The sequence below is a fragment of the Engraulis encrasicolus genome, chromosome 7 (genome assembly GCF_034702125.1).
Source record: "Engraulis encrasicolus isolate BLACKSEA-1 chromosome 7, IST_EnEncr_1.0, whole genome shotgun sequence".
Taxonomy (NCBI): Eukaryota; Metazoa; Chordata; class Actinopteri; order Clupeiformes; family Engraulidae; genus Engraulis; species Engraulis encrasicolus.
Genome location: NC_085863.1, coordinates 49,519,873 through 49,546,294, shown reverse-complemented (window position 1 = coordinate 49,546,294; position 26,422 = coordinate 49,519,873). Strand labels below are relative to the sequence as shown.

At 43.4% G+C, this 26,422-nt stretch overlaps 1 protein-coding gene across 1 annotated transcript; it reads left to right on the top strand.

Moving 5' to 3' along the window:
• The first annotated feature begins 211 nt into the window (after positions 1-211).
• On the top strand, positions 212-24,464 carry gfpt2 (glutamine-fructose-6-phosphate transaminase 2). The gene is made up of 19 exons (XM_063203821.1): positions 212-378; positions 1,131-1,238; positions 1,444-1,539; positions 1,649-1,774; positions 2,338-2,396; positions 3,656-3,790; positions 7,058-7,119; positions 8,608-8,687; positions 11,064-11,181; positions 12,321-12,484; positions 12,907-13,002; positions 15,199-15,296; positions 15,869-15,989; positions 16,260-16,417; positions 16,757-16,871; positions 17,705-17,832; positions 17,975-18,142; positions 20,310-20,471; positions 20,876-24,464. The coding sequence occupies exons 1-19, from the start codon at positions 372-374 to the stop codon at positions 20,918-20,920; spliced, it is 2,046 nt and encodes a 681-aa protein (XP_063059891.1). The 5' UTR covers positions 212-371; the 3' UTR covers positions 20,921-24,464.
• Positions 24,465-26,422: the final 1,958 nt, after the last annotated feature.

Here is a 26,422-nt window from a genome sequence, read left to right as displayed (position 1 = left end):
ATTTTTTTTTTTTTTTTTGCTTTCAATTTCAATTGTGACCCTGTTGGCAGGCTCTTGGGCATTGGTTCTCAAAGTGTGTGAGTTTGGATTTTATCAGGTTTGGGGGTCAACTGGGCTCCTGTAGCATACCAGTAGGCCTACAGTTCATTCACTGCAAGGACCATTCATTCCTGACTAGTAGGAGGTGGGTGGATCAGGGGTTTCCCTGGAAACCAGGGGTGGAGCACGCAGCTGCTTTAAAAAGTTGGACGGCTGCACATCGCATTGATTATTGCACTGTAATTTTCGTAGTTTACTGGAGGATACATTAACATATCTATATCATATCTATATAACCGTGCTGGGATCTCAAAACAGACGAACCTTGAATAATGTGTGGTAAGAACCATATTTCTTTCTACTTCTGTATTTCCAGTCTAGCTATGGTGTGGTCGGACATCATTCTAATTGGCAGAATTTGATGTTAGCTTTAACTTTCAACGGAGCGCTGATGTATCTAAGGTCACCTATCATGTTCTCATATGCACACGTAAGCATAAAAGATAAATCTATTTGCTAACAGGACTCAGTTGGTTCAAATCGACTTTTTTCTTCGACAGTAACCAAATCTAGCTAGCCGCTTGATCATGAAATGCTAATATGACCATCATGTTTGACAGTGCGCCCAGGACCGCACATCTAACATCCCAGCGCTAAAAGACTTAACCTATCACCATTAACACTGAAATAATCTTATTACATGAACTGTGTAATGGGAGCTGGCGGTATTTGTGTATTGCTAGGCTACTTTATTGTATCTGCCTCGGGTCTTCTTCATCAGGTTTACACATGGGGCTCGTGGAACGTCGAGCCCAGCTACAGAATGTACAGTACCGACTCGGGCTGCTGCTCCGTTAGATAACAGGCGGTAGGTAGGTAGCAGCCATAATAGACGCTATTGTCAGCGCATCTGTGAAGCACATGTTACTGTTAATGCTAACTGAGTGAAAATCTTCACACACCACTGCGGTATACACCTCGTTTCCTGGAGTGTTTCTTCATCTTTACTCCCCATTCATACCCACAGGAGAGCTAGCCATAGGACGCAGTTGCCCACTCACTCAGAACATGTCTACTATTCTCACCCGCAGGGATTTTTGCTTACCTGAACTATCGAGTGCCACGGACGAGAAAGGAAATCTTTGACACGCTAGTGAAAGGACTACAGAGACTCGAGTACCGGGGGTATGATTCAGCGGGTAAGCTTACACTGACTAGTAGCTAACTGGCCCCACACAGAGACTTCTTGAGTATGTCTCTCCAAGCCTCAGAAGAGCTGTTACATTGTATTTTCCTGCTGTTCCGTGCATGTGTAGCATTGTAACAACACTGTTGGTATGCCATGTTTTGAATGGCATCTAGTAAAGAGGTGGCTAATATTTTCTTCACTGACGTTGGTCTCAGGTATTGCTGTTGATGGGCCAAGGAAGGAGAGTTGTGGCAGCATTTGCCTGTTTAAGAAGAGGGGTAAGGTAAAAGCCCTGGATGAAGTTCTGTGCAGTAAGTGAGGCAGTGTTTGTTCGACTTTAACTTTGTGTTATTTAACTCTGGTGAGCACCAATCAAACACCAACAGGCACGTCCTAATAATCTGTGACCTGGATTTCCAGAAAATGACTCCATTTACCTGGATGCTGAGCTGGACGTGCACTTTGGCATCGCTCACACTCGCTGGGCAACACACGGAGAGCCCAGCGCTGTCAACAGCCATCCACACCGCTCTGACAAAAACAACGGTGAGTTTGTGGCTGACACCGTGTCTATCCCCGTCTGCACTTATGCCACGACGACCAGAGTGCTCTACTTTAATGTGAGGCCTCTCTCAGTCCTAGTGAGAGAGAGAGAGAGAGAGAGAGAGAGAGAGAGAGAGAGAGAGAGAGAGAGAGATGATGATGATGATGCTCTCCTATTGCCAGTTTTCAAAGACCCAGTCGCAGTGGAGCCAGGCTTACGCACATGCTTGCTCAATTCCAAACATCAGTGTGTGGCAAAACAGTGTATTATTAAAGAATGAAAAACATGGTCTTTAGCACAGATACCCTGTCCCTACTCTGTTCTGCTTTTTTGCTCATGTGTCTTAACTGGGACAGAGAAAGAGTGTTATGTAATACAAATACACGGTGTCTGATTTATGTAGTAAAACAGTAATAATGCAGTGACATCAGTCACCAGCATTTATACTCTCTTGTAAGACTTAATGCTGTACAAAGGTAGCAGTGTGACTGAGTTCAATGGCACGATTACAGTTGCATGTGGATTACTCAGCAATGTTGTCATTTTATCTTTCTGCATTTTACAGAGTTCGTTGTTATACATAATGGCATAATCACCAACTACAAAGAACTCAGGAAGTACCTGGTAAGTCCATTAAGTTTGCTTTAAGATTTGTTGTGGTTGTTGTTGTTGTTGTTGTTGTTGTTGTTGTTGTTGTTGTTGTTGTGCTTCCATGCTGTCAGTAAGTGTGATGTCAAAATCATCATGGAATTGCTGTTTCATGAACACTTTGATAGATAAATCCTTTTGAAACCTCAGAGCAGTTTTGTTCATTATCATGTAATAAGGTACACTTCAAAAACAAAGTTAATGATGTATCAGTAAACTGGTGGCGTTGACTTAATGAAGTGTTTCGCTGATTGTTGCTCAGACCTTTGCGACCCTTCACTGTAGCAACATGCCTCAAACATGGCAACACAAAGACTGGTGATTTATGGGGGTCCAAAGTTCCTCTGCCGGTTGAACCAGAAAGCATGTTTTTGTTCAGTGGGCAAGAGGTGCGGGCGGAGGGGCTTGCTTCACCTCTGGGTGTGAAGAAGAAGGAACGTGCAACAACACTCTGAGCAGAGCACATCCTTTGTTTTGCTAGTGACCTGGACTTTAACTGCGGTGTGACCCACCCTGTACACAGAGAGATGGAAGCAGTGCTGTAGTTGGTACAAAGTTTGTCATTAGGGCTACACGTTTTGTGGAATAATATACTTCTAGGGTACAGCATGGCCTTATACCACCAGGTATTTTATTCCTGGAGGCATAACATTATGTCCCACGGAACACCGCACTGTACCGTATAGACTGGAGATACTGCTAGCAGAGACGACTGATAAGGAGACACTTCATAAGGATTTTCTTCTAGAATAGGGTTCTAAAGCTGTCACGTTCCTCAACCCGTTAAGACACAGCGTTATACATTTGCTGTTACCAGAATGGCAATGACCAAGTTGTAGTGCATTACTAAAGGCCCTATGTTATGTCATAGTATTGTAGTACTGTGGTAGTTAACTTTTCAATGACTATTAATTACAGTGTGCCACTGGAGGAACGGTGTGCATTAAGGGGCTACGGAGACTTGCAGGCATTCAGAAAGAAATGAGTTCAATGGGGAAAATTTAGAAAAGTAATGGCCATTTAGGAGATCAGAATTAATCCCACTTTATTGCATTGGTAATGTGTGGTTGTTTACCATATTGAAAGTCTTTGCTGTCAGTGCAACAAGCCTAGAGTAGTGGTTCCATTTCTTCATGTATATACCATTCCAAGCAGAGCACATCCTTTGTTTTTACCAACGGCCTGGACTTTTAACTGTGGTGTGTGTCTGTGTGTGTGTCCCACCCTGTTGTCAGAATTCCAAAGGCTATGAGTTTGAGTCTGACACCGACACAGAGGTCATCCCCAAGCTGATCAAGTATCTCTATGACAACCGGGAGAACGACTTTGTGTCCTTCTCCACCCTGGTGGAGCGCGTCATCCAACAGCTGGTAAGCATCAGGAGTGTGTGTGAGTGAGAGAGAGTGTGTGTGTGTGTGTGTGTGTGTGTGTGTGTGAGATGTTTGTTTGTGTGTGTGTGTGTGTGTGTGTGTGTGTGTGTGTGTGTGTGTGTGTGTGTGTGTGTGTGTGTGTGTGTGAGAGAGAGAGAGAGAGAGAGACGTTTGTGTGTGCGTGTGCGTGTGTGTGTGTGAGTGTGAGTGTGTGTGTGTGTGTGTGTGTGTGCGTGCGTGCGTGTGTGTGTGTGCGTGCGTGCGTGTGTGTGTGTGTGAGAGAGAGAGAGAGAGAGCGAGAGAGAAAAAGAAAGAGAGAAGTAGAAGAAGGGAGAAAATCACAATCACTGGTTTGTGTGTGTGTGTGTGTGACAGTGAGAAGGAGAGAGAAGCAGAAGAAGAAGAGAGAAAATCACAGCCACAGGCTAGACAGAGAGTGTAGTCACTTTATTTTTCCTTCGTGTTGCGGTAAATGGCGAACTCGTAACCGAACAATATTAAGCCAGTGATGCAACTGGCCATCTTTTATTTCAGGGTGTAGCCTCTCTCACACACGTAAACACAGGCGCGCGCACATGCTCACCCACACACACACCAGCATCAACCACCTGGGACACTCCAGTATTACATTACAGTAATGGCAGAGAAAATACAACAAGAACAATATAGAATCTTACTATCCCTGGTAAGGGCAACACCCAGAGCTTTGTTTGAAAGTTAGGGTGCGCACATCCACACAGCAGTAGTTCAGGTAGCAGACAATTGTAGTAGATAGTGTGAGAGAGTGGTCTGCGTCTAACGTCATACACCTTTGATTCAATGCATATGTAGCAGGAGAAGTAGCACCCGGCTGCGTAGACATGCGATTGTTGTGTACCACTGTTTTCTATGGACAGCTAGTCATTTACGTTCCTGCTAAGCGTCAGCGAAGTGTTGTGTAATGTAATGCTTCAGAAACCGAACTTGGGTGACGTCACGGTGAAAAGGGCTGTTAGTAATAAGCTCCAAAAAGTACTAATTTTAAAACAAAACGGCGACTTTTCGATTCACTAGTGGGACCTTGAACAGGACACACTCTGTCACACTGACACCCAAGGCCTCCTCAGAAAAAAATCCCAGCGAACGAGAGAGGTCGTCGCCTCCACGAGACGCGTCACGAGACACATTCATGTCTCTCTAAATGTATGTACAGTGCAGTACAGTAACAGCAGCCGGACCAAGCTGCTGCTGCCGCTGCTGTGCTAAGAAGCCTCTTAGAAGAGAGAATAAGAAAGTGAGTTATTGGCGTCTGAAATTGAGCGAGGAGAAAGCTAAGGATCCAGCTTTGGCCTCAGGCTAATTGGAAACAGATGCAGATCCTCTGGAGGTTGTGTGTGTGTGTGTGTGTGTGTGTGTGTGTGTGTGTGTGTGTGTGTGTGTGTGTGTGTGTGTGTGTGTGTGTGTGTGTGTGTGTGTGTGTGTGTGTGTGTGTGTGTGTTCATGTTCATGTTCATGTTCATGTGTTGGTGTTTGTGTGTGTGTATGTCAATAGTGTGTGTGTGGTGTGTTGGTGTTTGTTTGTGTGAGTTGCTTAAGCACACATATAGTGTGTATGAGGTAGAATGCGTGTACATCTGTGGGTCTCTCTGGACTCATTGCCTTGCGAATCCCCCCCCCCACACACACCACCCCTGCTCCCTCGATGACGGTGCACACAGTCACAGAGGAGGCCGTAGGAGGGCAGGAGATAGAGACAGCAGACACTACACACACGCGCATACGTACACACACACACACACACACACACACACACACACACACACACACACACACACACACACACACACACACACACACACACACACACACACACACACACACAGGCGCCTCTCATTCGCTGGCGCAGTGTGTGTGGACCTCTCTGTTCCTGGTGTTTTACACACCCGTCACCCTGCCTCCCTCCCTCCTCACGCACACACACACACACACACACACACACACACACACACACACACACACACACACACACACACACACACACACACACACACACACACACACACACACACACACACACACACACAGGGGTTCTGCTCAGCTAGACAGGGGCAGGATGGGAGTTTTTGGGTCCAGCTCTTAGAGTTAGGAGGGCGTTGAGCTCCAAGATAAATAAGCTGCGTGGTGGTACAGAGGATTCATTCACATAGACATTTCTGCACCATGAGATGATGGGGACTTTTTTTTTCTTTTTTTATTTGTGCGCCATCAGAGCAGCTGAGCAGACCAGGAATAGAAATGAGGCTCTTTCTTGATTGAAATGTCAAAAGCGTATTGCGTAGAGTTCAGCATGTTGTTTGTGACCGTTTCATTTTTGTTTTTGCGACTGTATTTGATTACTGTTTTTGCAATTGTGGAGTTGGAGGTGCCCCAAAATTCACAATGGTTGTCAATATTTTGCAAGCACTGAGACAAACTGTATGAGTTGCAATGGAGACAATAGTTATTAAAGCAACATTTCATTCCTGGAAATATGCTAATTGTTTACCTCCCCTCAAGTTAAATAATTGAGTTTTACCTTTCCCTAGCCGTTCTCTGAATCTGGTTGTATAACTCCCAGTTCCAAGCTGGCATACATCATTGAAACAATAATCAATAATTTGTCTTAGAGAAGGTAAAAAAATGCTAATTTCCAGAAATGGTGGATTTTTTTCTTTAAAGGTGCACTGTATAATATTTTTTAGCAGTTTCTTTCCAGAATTCATGTTGCCCATTCGCAAATGTTACCTTTGTCATGTATCATGATAAGCCACCACCATGAAATTCTACGCATTCATTATGACTAATAAAAAAATATTTGTTTATTATTTAATAAATAAATATTCATGTCAAGATTCAAAATTGGTTTGGATGAAGTTTCAATCCAATCCAATGAAGTTCTTGAGCAGCATAGCTGCAATACTTACTCTGGCCACCATCCTACACAGTGCACCTTAAAAGGTGTTGTTGCAGGAATTACACCACACGCTTGTTGGTAATAGGCCCTACACCTTTAAACTGTTATCCATTGTACTTGTTATCCTATTTAAACTCTACATGTTGTCCTAATAATATAAACTGCTATCCAAATGTTATCCATTGTACTTGGATGTTGCTGGGTTACACATGACAGAATAATAATATTAGATTGTGCCGCAAATAGCATGATGATTCTTCTCAAGCTTGGATGCAATGCTCTTAGTGAAAACAAATCACCCATGCCCTCTGCTTTCTTTCTTTTTCTCTTCCAAGGAGGGGGCCTTTGCTCTTGTCTTCAAAAGCATTCACTTTCCAGGAGAGGCCATCGCCACAAGGTTTGTAAGATTTACGATTTTTTCTTCTTCTTCTTCTTCTTCTTCTGCGCTCATGCCTACAGTCATGTACTGTACCAACCTTTTGAAAGCTACACATTATCTACACATTACAGAAAAGTACACACTATGCACTCACAACAATCTGACCGTTGTCAGCTACTAAACGGAACCATACTTTGTTTATCTGTTATTGACAGCACGTCATGGTAGATTTCTCTCTTCTTTTGTTTGGTGAACACTGTCTTTATCAGAAAGAACATTGCTGAGGACATGTGAGCACAGCAGTTCACGTCCCATGCTGCCATGGGCTCTCCTGGGGGGCGTTTCTCGAAAGCGTAGTTGTTAGCCAGTTAGCAACTTCGGTAGTTGCCAATGGGAGATTGCATTGCAACCAACAAAGTAGCTAATGTAGTTAGCAATTATGGTTTCGAGAAATGCACCCTGTCCTGCTGCCCAGGAGGGTGATGATTCACATGTGCATTTGAGTCTTGTGTGTGCGGCTGTAGATCTTTGAAGAAGGAAGAAGGGAGAGGAGCTTTTACAAGAGGGCCAAACTCTCAAGTTGCAGTGGCGTCACGGGGGGTTGTTTAAGGGGGGGTATGTGGACTTTGTTTTAAGTGCATCCACCTCTGCAGGAGGTCTTGCAGCCCACCCTGTTAGAGAACTCCACTCCGATGCCCTAGTTTGCTCTCACTGTAAACGTTCAGTTCAGAGTAGAGATCTGTGCAGATCTACTTTATTGAGCATTTAAACGTCCATAATATACAAAAAAATATTTTATTTCTCTGAAGTCTTAAGTAAGACAGTTTATTTCAGAGTCTGTTAGATGTGTTCTGAAACATGTCTGGAGGTAGAGTTAGTCATGCATGAGAGACTGTCGCGTTTCTGCGTTACTGGGTTTACAGTGTTTTATGGTTTTTTTGGGGTGAACGGATATGAGCACTCACTACTTCACTCAGCTCTGCGTTCCCATGTGACTCACAAAACTGTCTTTGGCACTCTGCACCGGTGCCGACTCCGAGTGAGTTTATGAAACATGCATTTTGGCCGGGGTTGCACATACTAGCACACAAGAACATCACTCTTCTCTTCACTACTCTTTTCACTCCTCCCTTTCTCTTTCTGTCACTCTCACTCACTGTCTCACACTTTTGCTCTGTCTTTCTTTATCTGTTTGGCTCTCTCTCGCTCCCTTCTCTTTCTCTCTCTCTCTCTTTCTCTCTCTCTCTCTCCTCTCTTTATCTCCCTCTATCTCTCTCGTCCTCATTTTTTTAATCACACACTCTTACTCTTGCTCCCTTTTTTGACCTGATCTCATTCTCCTATGATATCCCTATGTTTCTCTTATCTCTTATCTATTCAAAAACACGTGTTCCTCCCCACCATCTCTCTCTCTCTCTCTCTCTCTCTCTCTCTCTCTCTCTCTCTCTCTCTCTCGCTCACTCTGCTCTCATTCTCTCCATATCTCTATTTCTTATCTATTAACAGGAGAGGAAGTCCTCTGCTGATCGGTGTGCGTAGCAAGTATGAGTTGTCCCGGGAGCAGATCCCCATCCAGTACAACAGCGGTGAGTCCTCCTCTCAGCAATGCAGTGCGTTCGCGCAGCTCTGACCTCAGTTCAGTGGTATCGTATCACCCCCACCACACCACACCACTGGGGACGCGCAACTAGGGAAGGGTCCGAGTCCGTCTGGTTGTTGGGGTATGGAGGGGGGGTTGCGCAAGCTTCAGAGTGCGTCAGTGATGACGTGGGGGTGGATGAGAACATGACGGGGTGGGGGCCACATGGCTGGGCCGGGGCTGGCTGGGTGGGGTGGAGTGGGATACGGGACGGGACACACGGCGAGTCCAGAGCTACAGAGGGGAGCAGAGCAGGGCAGGCAGCTGGCTTCGATTAGGCTTGCCGCTTGACTAATTGCTGAAAACGTACATGAGACTTGAAAAGGGGGTCCCGCTGCTGGCGAACGGTGTGGTGTGCTTTTTCCTTTGTCGCATCTCCGTTTGCTTTTCTGACACGGGTACGGCGCACCACGTCAAATCCGAGGGGTGTGCCAGCTTTGAATGACAGCTCAATAGAAAAAAGGGTGGAAAAAGAGGAATGTGTACTATTTTCTCTGTTTCTCATTTACTCGCTGACCAAATAGAGGCGTGACGTGACGCGGGAGTGACATCACTTGAAATGTGAACATTTCCATCACCCATTACGTAATTCAGACAATTAAGTTTAATACGTTGTTCACGCTCATTCTAAATTTCCACGTGTCCCTGACATGATATCATCTAAAAAGACCATTAAGTTGTTCATTTTTTAAAAGGGTGACTGGTTCAGTTGCCTGTGCTAGTTTGAGCTCCTGCCAGTTCAGTCAGTTTTTCATTTGTATCAGTTGACCCTACACTGTGTCATCATCTTGAGTAAATTATCATAATTTATCTGTTCATTTTTTAGAATCTGCGATCAGGGAGTGATATGTTGTCCATAGTTAGTCAAGCTGTCCCAGACAGGGTGTTATACTGTATATGTTATTATTACCAAACCTGGAAATCCCCACAGATCCAAAGCGGTTGTGTGGCAGGATGACAGGGTATTGAGTGGCAGAAGTGTGGGTGTTTAGTGCAACATTATAAAAAGCTGCAGTCGGGTTTAATCATCCCTCGTAATTGGAGTGGCGGACGGCCATAAACAAGTGAGCTAACCCACGTCGCCATGGAGACCAGAGGAAACAGCGGCCAAGCTAGACTTGTACACAGTCGGTGAGAAACAAGATGCAGGACGGAAACTTAACACCAACAGCAGGAGAGTGACATTTTCATTAGGCCGCGTGCCATGATTCATCTATGAAAGTGAGAGTCAAGGATTAAGTTAGGCCAGAGAATAACTTTAGTTAGGCTGTCTGCTTGTACATTACATATGTGACAGGAAAGCGTTCAGTCAGTGTGACAGCTGAAATGGCAAAGTAAGTCATGCCTAAGTGCACGTATCTTAATGAGACATAAGCAGGAATGGTGTCATTGTATGTACAACGATGTATCAGTGCAGATAAAATCTAAAGCATCACTAGTTTTCCTCTGAGTAGAACGCAGAATTGACTCTGGAAGGGTAGAGACGGCCCACTGCTCCAAGCTCGTTGTTCAGTGAGGTCATCGCTCATGGAGGGTAGCAAAGCAAAATTTTGAAGAAGTTCATGAACTACTCAAGCAAACAAAACATAATGTTTTCAAAACATTAACAAAACTAATGTTTTCGGTGTGGTTTTTTTGTTTGTTTTCGAATTCAGATACAGTAAGTTGTCAGTTTGATCATTATGGACTGTGTTAGGTCTTAGATGACAGACTGGCATCAGATAAGAAGGCAGTGGTAGGAATATCAAGTCCAAAGACACCTCAAAGTGATGGTTGCACAGAATGAGTTTAACAGACTTTATATTCTGTTTATATTCTGTTACTGTGTGTGTGTGTGTGTGTCTGTGTGTGCGTGCGCGCGCATATGTGTGTGAATATGTGTGCAAGCACGTGTGTGTGTGTATGTGTGTGTGTGTGTGTGTGTGTGTGTGTGTGTGTGTGTGTGTGTGTGTGTGTGTGTGTGTGTGTGTGTGTGTGTGTGTGTGTGTGTGTGTGTGTGTGTGTGTGTGTGTGTGTTAGTGCTTTCCAAGGCCACATCTGTTTCTCAGTGCAGTGCAGTCACTGGCACGTCCCCACCAGCTGCATGCTGTTCTTGTTTATTTTCAATAATGACATTATAACTCAGGCACACCCCCAGCCCAGCACCCCAGCATCATTTTGCCTGGCCCTGCTCTGGGCTTGCCCCGTGTTTTTGCCCCTCTCCTCCTCCTCCTGTTCCCCTGAGTAAGTGTGAAAAGACGCAGATTGGTTTGTTACTGTTACTGACACACACACACACACATGGTGACACCCTTGTCTGCCCTGGTCTCTGGTCCCCCTCCAGGTGACTTCAAGGCGGGCGTGCAGAAGAGAAATTTCCGAAACCGAGTGGACAGCAGCACGTCCCTGCACTCCGTCTGTGACCGGAAAGCAGTTGAATTCTACTTTGCCTCTGATGCCAGGTAGGACACTCAACACCTTTCTGTGTGTGTGTGTGTGTGTGTGTGTGTGTGTGTGTGTGTGTGTGTGTGTGTGTGTGTGTGTGTGTGTGTGTGTGTGTGTGTGTGTGTGTGTGTGTGTGTGTGTGTGTGTGTGTTTTTATTTTTTATTTTTTTACTTTTTTCCTCTTTTTTTCTGTTCTTTCCCATCACCGGCTAGTAGAATAGTACAAAAGGACTAAAGAGTAGTATTTGAGATTCAAGATGGCATATGTGATAATATTGTACTTTGCAAGGGTCAGTTTTAATGGTAAACTGTATCCCCAGTGTCTGTGAGAGTTTGTAATTGAATTCATAATTAAGAATGGTCAACACGGTTTCATTTTTGAAATATTGGTGCCTAGCGTTCTTTTTTTCCCTTGTCATGGGGCATTACATCTTGCTGATAAAGAACACATTTTTTTGTGTAGTTTTTGGAGAGCATTGATTTTGGTCTTGAATTTGAAATATTTGCATTTGAAGCAAACAGTGCCCTCTGCTGGCCACAAACCATTACGTCCAAATGGAAGCTTTACAACTGGAAAAAAATTGGAATGGCCTGTAATAGTGCTAGTAGTTCTAACCCTTAATTATTTTTCACTGTTGAAGCAGCTGTCAATAGGTTTCAGGAAATGATGGTGCTAACATTTTATGTTGTGTGGTGTAATAAATTGTCATTTGCCAAACATCAGTCTCGTCTGTATGTGGGGTTTATACGACCCCCTTCCTGTCTGTGAAACAATAACAGGTAGTGATGTTGCCTTAGATCAACAGTGCCATATTACTGAGGATAGCAATACCTTAATTGAAAACAATAATGACCTTTTTCAAAGCAGTAAATTACATCACAGTAAACAAAGAATCACTGGAAGCTGTTACAGTAATCTGACATCGATTGTGTGTGTCTGTGTGTGTGCATGTGTTCCTGCATCTTTGTGTGTGTGTGTGTGTGTGTGTGTGTGTGTGTGTGTGTGTGTGTGTGTGTGTGTGTGTGTGTGTGTGTGTGTGTGTGTGTGTGTGTGTGTGTGTGTGTGTGTGTGTGTGCCTGCATCTGTGTGTGTGTGTCTGTGTGCGTGTGTGCGTGTGTGTCCATGTGTCTATGTGTGTCATCCTCTCCCCCTTAGTGCCATCATCGAGCACACCAACAAGGTGGTGTACCTGGAGGATGATGACATCGCGGCGGTGGCGGACGGCAAGCTGTCCCTGCACCGCGTGAGCCGCAGCGCGGGAGAGGAGTCGGCACGCGTCATCCAGACCCTGCAGATGGAGCTGCAGCAGATCATGAAAGGTCAGATGCCACTGCACTGCAGTGTACAGTATACTGTACTGAAACATGCTACATGCATAGTAAAAGTACTCTTACAGATGCAATTGTAACACTAATAGTATGGCATTGCAAAGTTGAAATCATTTAATATCATACCACTAGTGTTGTACTTACATCTGCAAGAGTACTTCTACTTCTTCTGGTATAGTCTGGTATAGTCTTTTGGTCCAAATGGTTGTTGCCGATGATCGGACTCACCGTTTGCATTAAAAACTCAAATACATCATCAGTACCTTGCTATGACATTGTTGAGAGAGTCTCACAAATTTGGTCATTACGATTCGTGTAACAACACGCTTATAACAGAGGCTCTGCGTCTAAGGTTTGTTGAGTGCATTAACTTTTTGTTGCCATGGCTTTGATACACCTTTTCTTTCTCTTAGGCAACTTCAGGGCTTTTATGCAGAAAGAAATTTTCGAGCAGCCCGAGTCCGTTTTCAACACTATGAGAGGAAGGATCTGCTTTGATACAAATACAGGTAAACGTCTTTAACATTATTCAACTTTCATTTAAGGAAGGTAAATGTATTTAACATTCAAGTTCAAGTTATTTTATTTGTCACATTCATAGTATTGTAGTGAAATGATGATGGGGTCATCAGCTCTGCATCTTAAAAATTAAAGAAGTAAAAGTAAAAAAGAGATAAGAAATAAGTAAAAAATAAATTAAAAAAATGCTTATTTAAAAAGTCTCTGTCCAGCAGTCGCACTGCCTGGGGGTAAAAACTTTTCCTCATTCTTTCTGTACTGGCCTGAATGGTTCTGAGTCGTCTGCAGTACTTAAGTAAGGTGAACATGTTAGAGTTGGGGTGTGAGACATCCTGCATGATTTTCTTAGCCCTGGCTCCCCCACTCTTAGTGTAAAGACCCATGAGTCCTGGGATGGTATAATAACATGTAGGCAAGTTAACTGCAGATAACGGCACCCCTTGGAAATCTGTCTGAACTCACTCCCATTAATTTCAATGGATTATTGATGGATTTCCAGCTATTCTAATCCAAACTTGAATACCATCATGAAAACATATTATGAACTTACTGTGTATTAGCTAGAATCTAATGTTTTCATTGCTAAAAAGGAGTCAGATGATATTGTGTGAAATCCTTGATTTGAACAGTTGTTTGTCTTGTAATACAGTCAAATTAATATTCACATTAGCCGAGCTCTATAATTCTGATCTGGCCCTAACCGCCACAAACCAAGAACTGCCTGTCTTCGCCGGAACAATCTCATTTTGTATGTTATGATGACCAGATCTATTCAGTGTCCAGTCATTTTCCATAGTCCTTGTTCACTCCGTTGGATCTTATCGGTCTGTTGAAGTCCTTTGATTCGTCTCCCTTATGGCTTCCAAGAACCTGATGCATTGACCTTGTGGCGTTATCATTGCCCATGCCCGTTCCATGGGCTCTCATTGCCCATGCCCGTTCCATGGGCTCTCAGTTCGTAGTATTTTGTTGATCACGCACAGACTCCTTGATTTATATACAGAATGTCCTGTTTAATGAAAATGTTTTTGATAACTTTTGGCTAGAGCTTCAAATTCAGGGAAATGGTCAAGACATCCTCAACATTCTCATTTGCTTGTTTCTAACCCTGCAGTATGCTTGAGAAGAGAAGTCAAGTCAGGTCAGCTTTTATTGTCAGAGGAAGCACTCCTGACCACTAACTCATTTGGTACTTGAGTGTTCCATCCCCATTCCACTCAGCCAGACAAGGGTAATGGTGTGGCTTGATGTGAGCTAGAACAGAAAGCTACATTACATCCAGGAAGGATTGGGGGTGTTCAGAAATGGACAGTGACATCATTCAGAGCTACTGTCATCATGGTAGAGCAGAGAGTGGAGCATTCAGCCTTCAGTGTGAGGGAAAGCAGAAGGCGATTCGATGACATTTCTGAAGAATGCCTCGATAATCGGCTGAAGCTAGCCAGCCAAATCCTGCTGCCCCCCTTTGGCATTTACAGATGCCATCCCCGTTGTTCTTCTGTCACCCCTGAGACAGCTACTATATCCTGCCAGGGAGAGACTTAGTTTGACAGTACAGCCAAGTTATTGTGAATGTGTGCACAGCTGGCTGCAGGGACAGATTGCAGTACTGTCCAACCTCTCTGGACAGCAGTGTTGTTCGCCCCAGTTTCCAGATCCCGCAAACCCAGCCGAACATTTGATCCAACCAGCTTTGATGAAGCTGATCGTAGTGAGCACGAAAAACGGCTAAATGCATGCGTTACTCAGTCAGTAGTCACCTAAAAGGCAAGTTAGCAGGGGTTTCAGAAATGTCACTGGCTCTATTTATTATACTTTTGCATTCAGCATATTCAGTATGTAACGTATTCATTATATATCATATTAGGGCGGTCATTGGCAAGCGAATGTAAACGAGTCTGTCGGCTGAGGTCACTAGAATGCCGACATTGCCAGGTGGGTGGGGGGAGTGAATAAGCAGCGCTTTCCTCCTTCCTCCTCCATGACCGCGGTACCCTGAGCATGGCACCGTTCCCCCCACACTGCTCCCTTGCTGCGTTTGTTTAATTGTATTCTTGCATGGGTGAGACTTAGATGTAATTGCACAATGTGCTGTAGTGTACTGTTTCACAATGTCAATTGGATTTTCTATTTGGACTTGCTTACATTCATACTGTACACTGATTTGTTTTTTTCTTTTATTACAGTGATTTTAGGAGGGTTGAACGATCACCTGAAGGAGATCAGACGATGCCGGCGTCTCATCATCATTGGTTGCGGGACCAGCTTCCACGCCGGGGTTGCGGTAAGCCTCAGACCAGATTGTGTCTGCATGAAGTACATGTATCTGCTCAACCTCTTTGCTCAATTGAAGTTGACAATGTCTGTATTGAATGTTCCTGTTGAATGTTTTGCTGTTTGTTCGTGTATGGTATGTATGTCTGTCTGTATATCATTCCGTCTGTCTGTCTACTGGAAGATATATACTCTTAAGCTACATTCACACACGTCGCTACTAGTTACTCGCTTCTCGCTCACTTGCCTACTCGCCACTCTCTCATGGAACATTTGCTAAACATTCCCACGGGTGAAACTGCCACTGCACAAGCGAGAAATTAACCGTCAATAATCTGAGCTGTGCATTCCAATTGGTAATTTACCTCATTCGAAGTTAAAATATATTTATCTCGGAATCCACCCACATTGCATCGCTTGTACTCTCTTCATTTCCTCGCCTCCCCGCTTCGCTGGAACACATTACAATTCTATTGACTTCTCTCGTTGAACGAGTTATTTGTAGTGATGTGTGTGAACGTAGCAGAGTCTCTGACAAAGCATTTTAAAGGTCCTGTGTTGTATCCCTCTTCCCCTGTGTAGACAAGGCAGATCCTGGAGGAGTTGACAGAGCTGCCGGTGATGGTGGAGCTGGCCAGTGACTTCCTGGACCGCATCACGCCCGTCTTCAGAGACGACGTCTGCTTCTTCATCAGCCAATCAGGTAGGCACAGGTTCCTTTTGCAGTCCATCTTGTTATCTCTCTTTCTCTCACTCTCATGTGGTCCAATTATTCATAGATTGGACGTAGAGAATGAGCGAGTTATTGCACTGCCTCGTTTTTTAAATACACAGAGCAGCATCTCACTTCCTTGTTTCCCAAATGACCTGTTCTTGCTATGGCCTGTATGCCTTGGGTTATGACTATTTGTGATGTTGATGACAGAGGTATGACCTCCGATGTGTAACCTCCATGTTGTTTTGCGTGCCTCAGGGGAGACAGCAGACACCCTGATGGCCCTGCGCTACTGTAAGGATCGCGGTGCTCTCACTGTGGGAGTCACCAACACTGTGGGCAGCTCCATCTGCAGAGAAACGGACTGCGGCGTTCACATCAACGCCGGGCCAGAGATTGGAGTGGCCAGCACAAAGGTATGAATGACAAAAGCTTGGCCCCCCTTATGATATTGAGGAACAGTCCTCACTGCAAGGGACGTCATCAAATCCAATCCCTTACATCATTCTGTTTGACTGTCTGACTAAATGCCACTCAAAGCAATGCAATATGTGTTTCTTCACGGCTGTGAGTTTGAGTGCGAGTGTGTGTGTGTGTGTTTGTGTGTGTGTTTGTGTGTGTTGTTTGCCCACCTGAAGACCCATAAGGACTAAAGAGGACAGACTTTCTTCGAATCTCCGATGATGATGATGATGTGTATTTGTACTTGAAGGCCTCCTGTAAGTGAGTGTACTTGTTCTGTGTTTTCCCCATAGGCCTACACCAGCCAGTTTGTGGCGCTGATCATGTTTGCCTTGATGATGAGTGAGGACCGGCTGTCCCTGCAGAAGAGGAGGCTGGAGATCATCAGTGGCCTGCGCCAGCTACCAGGTACATGTATGGGCACCTACTACCAGGTGCATGTATTGGCACCACAGTATTAGCATTATCAATGGCCTGCGCAAGCTGCTGACTGAAGAAACAAAAGGGATTTGGGCCACAAGAAGTGGTTTGAGCGACAGCTTGTGGTTGAACTTAACGCCAGCCACCACAGTCAGTTGGAATGTCGGAATTCTTGTATTCTGCTTTTAACAATCATACTCTGTCGCTTTTATCACTCGTGTCACTCTTGCTATGACGACAGTCCAGTGACTCTTTGTACGTAGCTTTGGTAACAGGTACAAGAACCATCACCTAGCTGCTACCACACTTGCTGCCAAATGACAGCCTCCACTCTTGTCTTAATATAAAAGTCCTGTGTTTAAAATGGCTTTTAATGTAATCAGCAGATTACACATAAATTTCAACTTATGTGTATGCCATTTTGTGCCAAATGTAGGGAAAGGAAATCATTGCAGGACCACTTCAAACAGTTTTCATGCAGTGCATAAGTGCTCTAGTCTGCTAGCTGCCACAAAATACTGTTCAGCCTTTGCTGTCATCGTACAGTGCCTGTATACTGTATGTGATCAAGCTTGTTATAAATCGGTGTAGCGAAGGGGAGTATAGTTGCCCAGTTGGGACTCGAACCCAGACCTTCTGGAGTAGTAAACTGGGGCTCTGACCGCTACACCAAAGAGCCAGGCTCGTTGGCGTTTTAGTCACAACACACCCACAACCCTAGTGATGGTCACTCCATCACAATCAGCATTATAATATCTCTTTGGAAATAAGCCAAGTGTAATGTCAGTGTAATGCTCACAGTGTAATGGCTGTGTTTGCAGGTCTGATAAAGCAGGTGCTGGCTCTGGATGAGCACATCAACAGGATAGCAGAGGAGCTGTACCACCAGAGGTCCCTCCTGGTCATGGGACGCGGATACAACTACGCCACCTGCCTGGAGGGGGCGCTGGTCAGTCACACCTTACTACCATACTACTACACTACTATGACAGTATGATGATTGAAATGGCAACATTTATAATTGAGTTGCACATGATCCCAAATATAATAATCTACCTAACTAAAAAAAGAAATCCCCGTCACCCTTTCAGAAAATCAAGGAGATCACGTACATGCACTCGGAGGGCATCCTGGCGGGAGAGCTGAAGCACGGGCCACTGGCGCTGATCGACAAGGACATGCCCGTCATCATGGTGGTGATGAGGGACGCCTGCTACACCAAGTGCCACAACGCCCTGCAGCAGGTCACCGCCAGACAGGTGAGGAGATACAGCATCTTAATAATTTTCTTAAATGAGGACTCCAGGCTCTTCTATTAGATGATTTACCTCTTAACTTAAAGGGACACTGTGCAGGAAATGGTCAAAAAAGGTACTGCAACTATGCTGCTCATTGAAACTGTGCTGCCTATTACCAAATTTGATCTTTACTTGGAAGTGTACTAAGTAATAAACAAATATTTTCTAGTATGGTCCAAGTACAGTCATTTTTGCAGCTAAAAATGGCTATTTTTTTTAATTAAAAATGGCGGACCATGGAGAAGATCCCCCTTTTCATGTATGAAAAATGCAATTTTTCCAGTCATAATGAATACTTAGAATTTGATGGTGGTGGTAAGTATTCATGAAAAAGGTAACATTAGTGAATGGGTAGCATGGGCTCTGGAAATAAATAACTAAAAATCTCACACAGTGTCCCTTTAACATGGATTGCAATGTACACATACACTTTTTCATCTCAAATTAGTCTTAGTACATCGGAATGGATCTCAGGCATGAAACCTGAAAGCAGGTGTTGAACAGTGTGCTTTATTTGCTGTAATGACACCTTCAAAACATTTGTGGTTTCTCAGAAATGAAATTATTTGAGACTGAATGCCCTATGTCTATATCACTGGACGTCAAAGCTGCAAATTTAGGAGCCCTCCTACACACACTAGTATTCATTTTCCTGTAACCCATCTTGAACGTGATATGGCATATTTTGGAACTTTGCTTCAATGTCTTTGACACACGTCACCTGCAGATGTGCTACAGAAACACATTTTTATTGGAGGTTGTTTACATTCTTTTCAAGGCTGTCAACTCCACACACCATATTGTATTTGTTACTTACATATAGAGATGCACCGGATCCTGATTTTTAGGATCATGCCGGATTCCGGATCCACTGCTTAAAGCGATGGTTCGGAGTAGAATCACCCTAATGCCATTTGAACCGTGACACCCATCCACCTTTACACCCGAAGTGTTTTCTGCCGCAGACTTACATCAACAGAGTTGCCGTGTTATTCGATGTTTATTCCGGTTAGCTTGACTCAAGCGCATATGGATACTGGGCACCGTCTCCAAACTTTCCCCACAAAAATAACATGTCATTACACCAAACTTCTGCAGTAGCACAAATATGGTCTGTACTCACGAAACGAAGCATTTGGAAGTTTGGAAATAGTCCAGGAGTTTAGTATTATCAACACAAGCTGAATAGCTTCTCTGCTGCTAAAGCTGTGCCAACGTTACTTCCGTCATATGAGACAAGCCCGTAAAAGTCTTCAACAAACTTCCAGACGAGAGTGTTAAAAATGTTTTCACTGAATTGTGATTAAGGCTTATATTTTCAAGGCAATACTTAAAAGATATTTCAAATCTTACCTACTATCAATTAGACAAGGATTTTCGTTATCAATACTGATGCTGAATTCACTTTTCATTGTGCATATTATGAGCTTCGTTGAGGACTCTTACATGCTTGTCTTAGATGACGGAAGTAACGTTGGCGCAGCTTTAGCAGCAGAGAAGCTATTCGGCTTGTGTTGATAATAATAAACTCCTGGACTATTTCCAAACTTCCAAATGCTTCGTTTCGTGAGTACAGACCATATTTGTGCTACTGCAGAAGTTTGGTGTCATGACATGTTATTTTTGTGGGGAAAGTTTGGAGACGGTGCCCAGTATCCATATGCGCTTGAGTCAAGCTAACCGGAATAAACATCGAATAACACGGCAACTCTGTTGATGTAAGCCTGCGGCAGAAAACACTTCGGGTGTAAAGGTGGATGGGTGTCACGGTTCAAATGGCATTAGGGTGATTCTACTCCGAACCATCGCTTTAAGATCCTGCCAGATCGGATACCGGATCCTACGAAAGGGTTGAAACACATAGCCAACTCGCACACGTGGGCCCTTTTAATCACGTTGGCTCAAACTATTTTGACTGAAAAGCCTCGGCTACCGGATCCTCGATCCTGGAACCGCATCCGGATCCTGTGAAAAACCCTATTATCCTGCCGGATCTGGATCCGGATCTTGGATCCGGTGCATATCTACTTACATACAACCTTTCCTTTCCTCCATTATCCTCTCTCTCTCTCTCTCTCTCTTTCTCTCTCTCTCGTCCCTCTGTCCCCTTCTTTGTGTGTGTTTCTAGGGGCGGCCCATCATCATATGTTGCCGTGACGACCCTGAGATCACAAGGTGTGCCTATAAGACCATCGAGCTTCCCCAGACGGTGGACTGCCTGCAGGGCATCCTCAGTGTCATCCCCCTGCAGCTCCTCTCTTTCCACCTGGCCGTGCTCAGAGGATATGATGTACGTCACACACATACGCATGGACGCACACACACGCACACACACACACACACTCACACACACTCTCTCTCTCTCTCTCTCTCTCTCTCTCTCTCTCTCTCTCTCTCTCTCTCTCTCTCTCTCTGACACACACCCTTTCTCTCTCTCACACACACACTCAAACACACACACACTTCTTATGCCATGGGTTTAGCATACAGTACATACTCTGGTCCTGGTTAATGTCTTTCGTCATGTTTATGGTCTTAATTCTAGCCTGTCATCAGAGTACCATTTATTTTCTGTGAGTTTCAGTGCATGTAACTGATTATGAAAGGGTGCGTATGATCCCGTAGATTATTTGCGTAAAGCAGTTTTGTTGTTTTGTTCTCCATTGTGCTAGTAATGTGATTTATTTCAACCAGGTGGACTGCCCTAGGAACTTGGCCAAATCTGTGACTGTGGAGTAACTTCTCACCCAATGAAGAACTTTGACAAACTGGAGGAAAAATGAAGATAAGACACTTAAGTGCAATTATATATTATGTTGTGTTTACTTTTTGTGGGGTGTGTATAGATGTGGGGCGCAGGTCTGCACACGTGAGAATGAAGGAAAGCATGTGTATGGCTGTTTACAATCAAAATCATGTCCAGATTTTCATTTCTGACCAAATTCAGAAGCAACATTCCAAGCAACAGAAAGAGTGTTGCTACTTCCTTCTTTGAACTTTATTTTATTTCCTTTTTTAAAAAAGAATAGATAATTTAAACTATTTGTATTATTTAGTGCCTTTAAAGCACTTTTTGTGACTCTTTCCTCAAAGAAGTGAAGGGAATTCTAAACTGTGCCTTAAAATCTACTACACTTTGTTTTTAAGTTACAAAGGTGAAGAGCTGTGATGTGAATTCAGTGGTGGTACTGGAAAAGATATCTTAAAGCAGTACTAAGTAGTTAAACATTTTTTTTTCATCTTTAATCTTAAAATAATGACCGCAGTTACATGCAAGGAATATTCGGAACAAAATGGTGGAAATATTCGGTTTGTGCATGAGTAACTCTATTCATTCCAAATGTGGCTGTGTTCAGAAAACACTCCGGTTGCAGAACGCTGTTCCACGCGTGTAAACAGAAAATTCCGGAACTCGTGTTAAACCGAATACTGACAATATTCTGTTTGAAACCAAAATTTTCCCTCATGTACGTAACTGCTCTCACTGTTTCCAAAGTTGTGTAAGTGGTTCATCATCTTAGTAACATGGTGAAAGACACTTCTGAATTCCCTTTTTGCCACCCTCCTAAGGGCCTCCTCACATCGGCTCCGGCAAAGTGCGGAGCACTGCTCCACCAAAGTTCGATTCCACTGTTTTCAATACAGCCCCGCACACCAGCGCCGATGTCCACAGACATTCCCGGATGTCGGCTGGCGAGTAGGGATAAGTTCTATTTTGTCGGAGCCACCCATTGATTATCCATTCTCTGCTGTGGTGAAATTGTGTTCGGGGGTAGCCGAAATTGTCGGAAGCCAAAGTGCTCCGCAGTGCTGTCGGAACCGATGTGCGGAGGGCCTAAGGCTACAAACACCAAGCCTGTCACTTTATAGCTCAAAAGAGAGATGGTTCTGTTCTTAACCAGTGAGGTGACTGAAGGAGAAAACTACTTAGTGTTGCTTTAAATAGCGATGTTCTATTTTATTTTACATGTTATCGTGTTTCTTTTGATGTTGTATATAGAGTAATATATACATGAAGAAATTATTCTTTTTTATCGATTGTTGCAGAGGTGAAATGTATCTCTTTGTTTCTCATCTCAGAAATAGGGCTAGTGAAGGCAAGGTTTGGTGAGTGCATGAAATGACAGGCATGGTACAATTTCATTGTTTCGTTTTGTTATTTTTGCTTGTTTTTGGCAGCATCAAATGAAGTGCTTTTAACTGTTTACCATGCCTCATGTCAGTGAAGGACTCCTAAATGGCGATAATGTTGTTTCTCTGCCCTTGTTGACTGTGCCAATTACTTGATTTTTCTATATTTTTTTCTTTTATTTTGTTACGATTGTTATTTGAAAGCCGTAATATTGTAATGTTCAGCATGATGTACTGTTTTCCTGTGTCATTCCTTTGGGTCTTGATTTTGTAACTAGTAACCTCTGGAAAGGTTCTCTGCTTTTAGCTTGAGTGACCCTTTCCAGAATCCTAGTCAAAACTGGAACAAAATCATACTTGACTGGCTGAGAGGCTTGCCAATGACTATCTGAACTTCCCTTTGGGAATGAGGCTAGATGTGATGTGAAAACCAGCAAGCAAGTAGAAGCTACAATGGCTACGTTTACAACACGCTTTTAATTCCGAATTAATAATTCAGAATTAAATAGTTCCGTCGAGTTTACTTTGATCTTTCGTTTCATTCCGAATTGTGAAGTGTTAACATTATGTTTTCAAAGCGGAATTAAGCTTTATTCAGAATTAAAGTGAGTTAATTCTGAATTAAATGTCTCGTGTAAACGAGGCCAAGATGAGACGTGGTTATTTATTATCAACAGCCAATCTGCATGAGCACAGTAGCATGGGCCAATGAAGAACCTATTCAGTTTTGAAGCAAATCAAAATCACAGGATAGATGCAAATGATCACACTACATCTCTGTTTCAGTGTCATTGCAAGAATAGGGCTTCCTTGTCTTGGTACAGTCTGGGGCTCTCTTAAGGTGATGATACACAGGGCAACTTTGTTGCTGGGCAACAACATACATAATTGGCTCCTAATTTGTCATTTGTCTGCTGCTGATCCATGTTCTCTTGGTAAAAGTGTTGTGTAGTGATAAACTGTCCAAATTAAATCTTATAGTGAGGTTTCCCAAAAGTGTTACTCGAAAAGTTGCCTAGCGTATCGTCACCTTAAGGGTTCATCATAATTGCATTGCATCAATTGCATGAAGAAAGCTTTAAACTATGCATCAGTACATTTGTGATCATGTGTTTGTTTCATTTATGTACAGGCTTATTTCATGAAAAGCACTAGAGGATCACTAGGCCTACCAATACACCGTTTTCCCCCTTAATTTGTGTTTGCATTAATGAAAAGCATTGTTTTTTCATGTACCAAGGTAATGCAGATATTGAGGGTTTCTGTTCTTCTACCTAAACGTCTCTGCCGATGGCTTGAACATAAATAATATACTGTACTGTACAGTTGTATCAGCATACCCAGGGCATTGATATGTTGGACTCAAGTGCCTTTTTCTCCATTACCATGTCTTTCAGCCTGTGGACGTGTGAAGCCATGTTGTACATTGCTCAGAGAACAGCTGTACAGTATGCATGTCTGAGAACTAGACGTGTGAGAACCATCCAATGAATCTCTGGGTGAAATAAGATATTTTAAGGCACTTGGCTACAAACCCCTTCCCAGCCATATTCTCAGAGTGTTACAGCCATGTCATACAGAAACATCAGACCACCCAAGAAATTAATAATTTGATCAGTTGAAATGGGCATAAAAGTTTCCCTAGTAATATAGTTAGTTATAGCATGAATATGGAAAGACTGGAAATGTACTCTTGTCAGATATCCTAGTTGTTTCAAAAAATGAATATGCATACTACATTACGAATACCATAGTAGTAGATGCAGTTCAACAGGACAGAACAACTACATGATTTTTTTTGTCTGTTTTGTTTTGTTTGTTTGTTTGTCATTTACATACTACACAATGTACCGTCACTCACTCTTTCATAGTACGGGTCGCCAGGAGTGGTAAGGAGAGCGCAGCTGCACAGCCCACTATATACAGTATGGTTATTATAAAACTATGAAGGCCTACTCACATCTCAAATGGACTTGAGCAGCCACATCACCCACAGTGAAATTAATTATGGACTTTTAAAATTCCTTTTCAACAGAGTTCACTTCCTATTCAGAAGGATGTGTAGTGAATTGCTGTTTACTTGTATGACTGCCTAATTTTGTGTTTATATTGAATGCCATGATTATGAATAAAAAGAAAACTGTTTATACGATGTTGAGCTGTCTTTAAGTACTTAGTGACCATGCATGAGAATGTAGATATGAAAAGTTTGGATGCAAAGCCCTCTAAAAGCTGTTACAACAAGTCCGACAGGCGGACAACAGATGCGTCCGTCTATGCCCGTTCTGAACCTTTTTTGCCCAAACGCCCCCTTGGCCTCCTCATAACCTGTCAAGGCAATTTATCAATAAGCCTACCATGTACTGTATAAGCCTGGATTTGAAAAAGTACCATAGGATTTCAACAGTGTTGGGCAATTTACTGAAAAACTGTAATGCATTGCTGATTACATGTTACTGTCTTTTCAAAATAATCCCTTACACTACATTTAGCAATGTGGGGACCTAAGGCGAATTTAGCTTAGGGGGGCCATCGGTCCATCCCATATCACATTTTTTTTAACATAAAATCTCTATTTTTGTTAGGCTATTTTTTTTTTTTTTTAATCACTTAATTACAAACATAAAAAACAGGCAAACATTACAACCCTTTCTGGACAGATTTCAATGAATAGGCTATTTGCAATTTTGCATAGGCCTACATTAAATAAACTAAAATGTGAAATTCTCTTTTCACTTTAATATGAGAGCAGTGATGTCCCCCCCTCACTGAAGTGTTATTTCATGTGTGAGCATGATGCTGTCACCTATTTGAAGTGACGTTGATGTTGGATTTCATGGAATACTTTTAAATGCCGCTTTGGGAAGAAAACAGAGTAGGCGACAGGTGAACTGTATTTCTGTCAAAACAGTGGTTTGCAGGCGTTTGCGTTTTCACGTGGATATTGTCTTCGTGGACCGTAAAGGGGGATTCATACTTACCTCACTCGCGCCATCACGTGACCCAAAATGACGTCACACGCCGTGGCGCGAGCTGCCGTGTCGCGACGTCGTGCACCCCACATTTTATGGAAAGCCAAAGCGGCCACATTTCGGATCAAAGTAGCACGTTAAGATTGAAATTCGCCCGTTAAAAGCGCCCGTTTTCCCGGAATACGGGCGCTTTTTTCGCCGTCTTTCACCAACAACGGCCGCTCTGTACGCGCGCCATGATGCGTTGGAACGACGCACGTCACCGACGCCCGTAATTTCATGTCAAAGCGCGCGTTCCTGACGCGCGTCGCTACCGAGACAACGGGCGTTGAAGACGTGCGTTTTCCTAATATGATAATAATGTCCATCCTTCTTTTCCGAGAGCCAATGCATTTGAAGTGGTTGCGGCCAATCGCTGATCAAGACAGCCAGACCAAGACAGTTCATCGCAGATGAATAACAGGAAACAGGAAACTTTCTGATTAAAATGTTAGTGCAATCAATGACAAAACACTTGCTTAGGTCAGAGCAGTTTCGAACACCATAGCTCTGTTCTTTCTCTCTCTCTCTCTGCAAAGGTTTTGTAATGTTCACCATCTTGCTGTTTTGTGTAGGCCTAGGCCTACTTTTGTGGATTGCGAAATGACGTAATAGCGCCGAAAATGGCAGCCTTGTTTTTCGCTCCTCATCTTTCTGATATAGGCCTATTTAATAATATTAGGCCTACTATGTATCAGAGGTGGAAACAGTAGGCCTACAGAAAATGTGTAACCTCTGCAAAGGTTTGTTGAGTACATTTTGACCCAAGTAGCTAAACAGCAAACACCCGTTGTGCTGAGGATTGCATGCAGATAGGGTAACAAACTATCCATGACTTTTCACTGGATACCTAAAAAATAAAAGAAAGCTGAGGTGGATCCATCCGGAAAAAAAACTTCCAACTACTCACCGAGTAGCTAGCACCTGGTAAGTGTCTTTCAACATTTGTTTTACACTAGTAACCTCTTAATACGTAAAATATAGGCAATTGAAGTGTAAGGTGGCATGTAGATGACTTGTCAATACAAGATGCTTTCCATAAGAAAGCATCAATGCTGCAGAGTTATGTTCTACCTAGCTATGCCATAGCAGTAACTGG